This window comes from Fukomys damarensis, unplaced genomic scaffold (genome assembly GCF_012274545.1).
Source record: "Fukomys damarensis isolate Sample0158 unplaced genomic scaffold, DMR_v1.0_HiC HiC_scaffold_39, whole genome shotgun sequence".
NCBI lineage: Eukaryota > Metazoa > Chordata > Mammalia > Rodentia > Bathyergidae > Fukomys > Fukomys damarensis.
The window spans coordinates 111,686,555-111,693,922 of NW_022900951.1; the positions used below are offsets into that span (position 1 = coordinate 111,686,555).

At 41.5% G+C, this 7,368-nt stretch overlaps 1 protein-coding gene across 1 annotated transcript in view; it reads left to right on the forward strand.

Moving 5' to 3' along the window:
- Positions 1-3,083: 3,083 nt before the first annotated feature.
- Positions 3,084-7,368, forward strand: part of LOC104848625 (zinc finger protein 449-like) — a 5,808-nt gene continuing 1,523 nt past the window's right edge. The window contains exons 1-3 of the mRNA XM_033760510.1: positions 3,084-3,161; positions 4,967-5,108; positions 5,376-5,827. Of these exons, the coding sequence (XP_033616401.1) occupies positions 5,474-5,827 (354 nt within the window). The 5' untranslated portion in view covers positions 3,084-3,161; positions 4,967-5,108; positions 5,376-5,473. The remainder of the gene's footprint in view (positions 3,162-4,966; positions 5,109-5,375; positions 5,828-7,368) is intronic.

Sequence of the window (7,368 nt, forward strand, 5' to 3'; positions counted from 1 at the left end):
AGTTTTCTGAAGCTGAGCATTTTAGAAGGAAAAGCAAAACTACAGTTGAATGACAAAGAAGCCAGCAGTAATTAGAATCACAGCTAACCAAATGCTCTTTAAACATTAGCTAAGCATTTACTTTTGAAGGGAAATTTAGAATCTTTTAAATAGTCTACATAGGTTGATATCACCAAGAATAATACAGAATAGCTTCAGATATTTTAGAATTTTAGGAAACATTTTTAATAACCATGAACAGATTTCCTACCTGATGTATACACGCATCTCATATACCCAACAGCAGCATGCTTTTTTAATCAAAGCACACAGATGTAGATCAGGTTTGATATGCAAGGATTATTCAACTGGTAGTTTGTTTTTTTTCCATCTGAATAGTACTCAATTAAAATGGTAGAAGGGACAGCATTTTATTGATCATTTTATGCATTTATAGATCTGTTGCAATGCATATTTTGTAAAAGAGAGCACTTTTAGTTACCTTGCAAGTATTAAAATCATATACTTTTAATTTTACAAATTTCTGCATGACATTTAAGCAAAACTCATGTATGCAGCATATTACTAATCATATACAATATTACCTTGGTTCATGAATGCTTCTGTTTGCAAACAATTTGGTTAGAAAACAAAAGCCTCCAGCAAAATTTTGCTTCCGTTCACAAACTCCACATAGGGTGACAAACATGACCATGACTGTCTTCTTCACCCAAACACAAATGCAGCCATCTTGTGCCAAATCATAAAAAAATTAAGTTTGTAAACGGAGGCACCACTGTATAGCCATATCCCTAATCTCAGAGGTGTAGACTGTCAGGTATACGGTGGTAAGCCAAAATAATAATTGTTTTTAACTGGATTTATAACTAAAGTGATCATTGAAGAGAGTTTCAAACAAATAGATGCTTTATGCAACCCCTGACTCTGGTAAAACTCAGTCATCTAAGAAATCAAGCCCTAACGGTGGAAAACACAAGAAATTGTCTTGATAATCACTGTTGTTTCTTTTAAGTCATTTTTTGTAAATAAGAGAAAAATCAATACTTTAAAAAATCTCACTGTTTTAAGCATAAAGGAATAGAATTTAGTTCCGTATCAATGTGTTAAATTTTGATTCTTAGAAAATGCTTTAAATAACCTTTGAACTACAGCTAATGTAATCACACATATAGGTTTTCTCTTATAGCAGTTCTTTTTTTTTTTAACCTTTTCTTTGGGGATTGAACTCGGGTCCTTGCGCTTGCAAGGCAGGCCACCGAACTGCTGAGCTAAATCGCCAGCCCAATAGACCTTTTCTGACCTGACCTATCCAGACATTCTACAGCTTGAACAATTTAATTGTTTAGGACAAAAATGTCTCGACATTTTCAGACATTACCATTTTGTTATTAAGACTACATTTAAATTTTCATTCTGTGTGTGAATAATACACTTATTTGTAACTCCTCAATAGTAGACTATTTTTATCCAATTACAAAATAATAGGTGACTCAAATACATCCTTATCTCACTATGTAGTCTAGGATGGCCTTGAACTCACTATGGAGCCCTGGCTAGCCTCAAACTCATTGTAATCCTCTTGGCTCAACCTCTTGAGTGCTGGGATTACAGGCATGTGCCACCACGACCAGCTCAGAAAAATGTTATATTACTATGTATTTTGTTTCCTCAGATCATATAAATTTTGGCCTTTTACAGAAAATATATCCCCTGAATTATGTTTTTTTTTTCAAGACAGCTTCTCTTTTTAATTCAGGCTGGCCTTCAACTCACTATGTATCCTAGGCTGGCTTTGAACTCAGCATCGTCCTGCCTCAGTCTCGTGAGTCCTGGGCAACCATGCCAAATTTGTATGTTTTATACCTACTTTTATTTAGTCTCTTTTTGCTGCCTTCACCATTCTAAATCTGCACTTATGAAACTTCTGAATTTACACAGTCATCATCTTTTTATTAAAAGCTAAATTTTTTTTTATTTCTTTCATATAGAAGTACAAAATTGACTAGAATTAACCTGTCAGTAATTTTATGCTTAGTGAAGTCCCGGGAAGAAATCAATCTTTTTTTGTTGTTTTTTTTTGTTTTTTTTTGTACTAGAGATCGAATTCAGGACCTTGTTCGAGGCTGGTGCTTGCATCACTGAGCTAAATCCCCAGCCCTATTCAATCTTAAACCTTTGTTTTGTACAACAATAATTTATGAAAACACATCAAACACACCTAAATATATTCTCTTATAGAATCTAAGAATCCAAGAGTAGTTGAATCCATATTTAGCAGATGGTGTTTTAACATGCCAATTTCCCTAGAAGTGACTTTGATGTCTTATTATAAATGTTTCTCTTTTTTACATGTACTTTATTTACCCATTTTTACAGCTATTTTAGATTAACCACATAAACCAATAAACTAAATATGCATAGTTACTATTTTTAGTTATTTCTCTTCTGTGGCCGTAAATTTTCAAAGTTATGACATGTGAAACATGAACAGCAATGGTCGTTCCATTTGAAATGTTTAACAAAGACATATATAATCCTTACTGGCCAAAAAACTTGGCCATAAATATATGCCAACTATTTTTTGAGAAGGAGGGTGGGTACTGGGGATGGAACTCAGAACTCTGAGCTTGCCAGGCAGGCGGCGGCACCAGTGAGCTAAATCCCTGGCCCTGTGACAAGTATTTTAAAGATAGCTCTATTTTTAGTTCCCTGAGAAGGACCCGTACCTCTGCTTTGTTCCAGAGGCTTCTGGAACCCAAACTAACGCGCCTGTGCTAGGGGCGCATTAACTTGCCACTTGCACAGGCTGTCAGGAGCTCGCACTCAGTCAGCAAGGCATGTCAATCTGCAGGAACTGGCAGAGGAGCGCCCCTGGCGACCAGGCCATGAAGTTCAGGGAGACGCACCTTCACAAGTGTGGGATAGGAGGCTTCCTCCAGCCTAAGCAATCTGGTTTCTTCTAGTCCCGACCCGTCGCTAGGTGGCGGGCAGTTTACTGAGTGGCGCGAAAAGAGCACGAGGTAGGGCTTTATCTCGCAGAATAATGCGAGAGTTGTGCATTGCGCCCCCTTTCGGCCCACGTCGCGATGCCGTGAAGGGGCGTGTTTTCCTCACCTTTGGGGTTTGGAACCTGCTGCTTCTTGTCGCGGAGCTGGCAAAGGGTGAGAAGAGCTGGGTCAACGGGACCCTACCGGCCCCTGGGGTGGGCACACGGGAGGAAAGACCCCGCAATGTGCCACTCCGTGTCCCTAGGGCCGGGAAGAAGGAGCAGGGCCACAGCCAGACCCTCGAGGTGGGGGAGGGGCCAAGGATAGCCGAAGCGTGGAGGACTCGCGAGGGCCTTAGCCGGGTCCCTGTGAGGCCAGTGTCCCTCAGATTTGTTCCCTAAGAGACCTCAGGGCGGAGGAGCAATTTTCAGAGCTGTGGGATCTCCAGGGTGAATATTAATCAAGGACCCTGATCATAGGCCACCTTCATCCTCGCAGAAACAGGCGTTTAATCGTTTCAGGGATGTCTCCTTTGTTTCCAATTGTTTTCTTTTCCTCATATTTTTTCTTTTCCCTTCTTTCCTTTCCCCTACCCTTCCCACTTCGCCTAAATCTTTAGACATTTTCTTCCTGTTTCACATTATCAATTATACAATTTGAACCTTATTTACACTGTTAGTTTCTCATACCATAGAAACTATTCGGTATCTACACATGTGCGTCCTATTTATTTCATTTAAGAGCCTGACTTCAATATGAATCTATCTAGCTATAAATGTTTCTAGTTTCTTGTTGTTTTTGGCTGAGTAGTACTCCATTTTATTAAAAAAAAAAAAAAACAGTCTTTATCCATTCTCCAGGCGATGGGCAATTGGGCAGTTTCCAAGTTTTACCAATTACAAACTGTGCTGCTATAAAGATGAGAGCATATATGTCACTGTAATATGATTCTTTTAATTCTTTTGGAAAGATACCCAGCAGAAGGGCAGCTGGATCAAGTGGGAACTCTAGTCCTAGTTCTTTGACGTATCTACATATTGATTTCCACAGTGGTTGTACCAGTCTGCACTCCCACCAACAATGGAGAAGGGCTCCTTTCTCCCCACAACCCCACCGGCACTTGTTATTGGTTGATTTCTTGATGGCAGCCATTCTTTGTGGGGTGAAGTGGAATCTCAGCATTGTTTTCATTTGCATCTCTCAAATGACCAGTGATGTTGAACATTTTTTCATATATTTGTTTTCTGTTTTTACTTTTTTGAGAAGTGTTTGTTCATTTCAGATGCCCATTTTTGGATTGGGTCTTTAAATTTGGGAGGTCTGATTTTTTTTTTTGAGTTCTTTATATATTCTAGAGCGTAGATCTCTATCTGAGGAACAGCTGGAATTTTTTCCCACATTGTAGTTTGTCTTTTCACTCTGTTGATGGTTTCTCTTGCAGTGCCGAAGCTTTTTAATAAGATGAGATCCCAATTGTTGACTATTTGTGCTAGTTCCCGTGCTACTGAGAATTCATTCATACAGTGTTTTCCTATGTCAGTGTCTTCAAAGAGTTCTACCTTACTTATCTTCCAGCAAGTTTAGTGTTTCTGTTTTAATATTTAGATCTTTAATCCACTTTGATTTTACTTTAGTGCATGGTGAAAGATAGGTGTCTAATTTTAATCTTTGGCATGTTGAAATCCAATTTTTCCAAAACAATTTATTGAAGAGTCTATCTTTCTTCCACTGAGGATGGTTGGCTCCTTTGTCAAAAATGGCGTAACTGAGTATGTACTCCAAATTTAAATATCAACAATGCACATCCCTGAGTATACTTGAGATCATGTCTAGATTGCTTATAATACATCATTGAATGTAAGCACTCTGGAAATAGTTCTTACATTATATTGTTTAGGGCATGAGGAGAGAAAAGGTCTGCACCTAATCAATACAGAGGTGGTATTCTAACAAAAAAAAATTTTTTTATCATGGTACAGGGATAGAAATCACGACCTTGTGCTTGCCAGGCTGGAGCTGTGCTGCTGAGCTACATTCCCAGCCTTCTTCCCAATATTTTCAGTCTACCTCTGGTTGAATCTGAGGTGGTGGATTCAACCGCACGGATACAGCCGGCCAAGTGTAAGTTTACTGAGCATACCCTGTGCAGGTAGAGTGCTGTTTGCTCTTCCTTTGCCACACAGCAGGAAATTTTATGTACCTCGTATTCCATACAGAGTCACTGGGTGATAGTTCAGAAGCTTTGCGAGGTATGGGGCCAAGGGTGTCGATGGTGGCAGGCTGGATAGAAAAGGAGTCATGAGTATATCCTTTTCATGCTCCCAGGGAAGAAGAAAGGGACAGGGGCTGATGCGACTCTTTTTTGTGTTTTCCTCCTCTGTGCTGTAGGTGCACACACCCCTTCCGGGTGATTTCAGAGAAAAACAAAGTAGAAGCTAAGCCTCGGGCTCCAATCAACAGTGAACAGCTGAGAAAGCACCATCGCCATGGAACGGGGTCGTGAGATGCAGGCCTCCTTGCTCTCCGTGGAGGATCCCATGCAGCAGGACACTGACACTGACTGTGAGGTCTCCCGCATGCAATTCAGACATTTCAAGTACAGTGAAGAAGAAGGCCCATGGGAAAACTTCAACAGACTCTGGGAACTTTGCTGTCAGTGGTTGAAACCAAAAGTACGCTCCATAGAACAAGTCCTGGAACTGCTCGTGATGGAGCAGTTCCTCACTGTTCTGCCCACAGAGATAGAGACGTGGGTGAGCGCGTATGCCCCAGAGAGTAAAGAGAAATTATTTGCACTGATAGAACTCTTACAAAGTGAAAGTGAGCCAGCAGGACATCAGGTGAGAAAAAAGAGGCTGGGATCTTTGTTATTGGACCAAGGGGGAGGGAACCCAGGAAGCTGGGTCTAGAACAGACATTTTCACGCTGTGTCATTGTGGAGCCCCAGGACTTCTTCAAAGTCCTTTTCAGTTTGCTTTTCTGCTGCCATCAGCATCTGAGTCAGTGATTCTGTCATGTTTTATACCTTCCTTTGACATATGTATAGTAATGTGGACTTTACTGTCTGTATATTAAAAACACAAACAGCATCGGCTCCACAGCTACATCAACCAAAATCATCAGTAATTTGCTCTCTGGCCTATGGCCATATACGCTGTTGGCCCTTTTTGTGTGCTCAGGTAGATGATAGCGATTTTCACTGTGTCAAATTAATTTTGATAGAGGAACAAGGAAAATAAACGAGAGAGTAAATATGGCCCCCACTGCTGAAAACATTTGCTGCTTGACTCTTTACAGAATCACCCTTTCAAACCTGAGTCAAGCAGAGTCTAGAACAGGTGTGAAAGGAAAGGAACAGAGTTTATCATGTGGTAGGGGGTGTTTCTCCTTAAGCAGGACTGGGCTTGATTTTGCCAGAAGCCCTCGGCATGGTCTGAAGCCTGCATCTCTGCTTAGAATCACCATGATGGGGCAGTCATCAGAAAAAGGCTCAAGTACTGTGAACCTTATTGTTGCTTGTGATGAGTTTTCCCAAAGTGACCAGGAAATCCTGGAAAATCAGACCAACCTATAGCGTAGTCTTACTGCGATTCGCACAGTGGTGCATTCCTGGGAACATCAAGTCATGCTCAAGTATGCAAAAATCATTTGATTGTCTCTGAGCCACAGGACATCGTCCTTGGCAGATGCTTCTTACCTACATGAATATTTGAGGGGAACTCCAGAGTTGGTAGAAACCAGGAACAGCTCTGCACTGCAAATGATGCTCCCATGTCTGACCCACTTGGCTCCAACAGCACCACAAGGCAGCATGTCCAGAACTGCCACTTCCCCAGGGTTTGGGGGCTTTGGCACTGCCCCTTGTTTAGAGCAACCACTGTGCAAAGCCTCCTCAGGAAGGGCAGGCTGAGCAGAGGGCAATATGTGGAAGGGGGGAGCAAGTGCTTCCACTTGGAGATTCAGGACCCTGAGTGTGCTGTGGGTGGGTTTGGCAGGAGCCGGTGAGTTCCAGGCAAGTCACCAGTCTTCCTGACAGAAGCCTGAACAGCAGTCTCCCCATCATCCCTGGCTCCCTAGAGGAGCTTGGCCTAGTGCGTTCCCTTCTTTTCTCTCTCTTTTTGCATGCCCTGTACAGTACAGGAGCCACTAGCCATGGGTGGAACTTGAGCATTTGAAATGTGGCCAGTGCTAATTCAGACCTGTGTTGAATGGAAAACATCTGCCACATGCAGAATGCGCAAAAGACTTGGTATTATGGGAACGATAGGTGGATTATCTCAGCAGTAATTGTACTAATAATATGTTGAGATCCTGATGGTTGGGCTGTACTGAAATCAACATGACATCCTATTTAGTTGACCTGTTGTGTTTTCTCATGCAC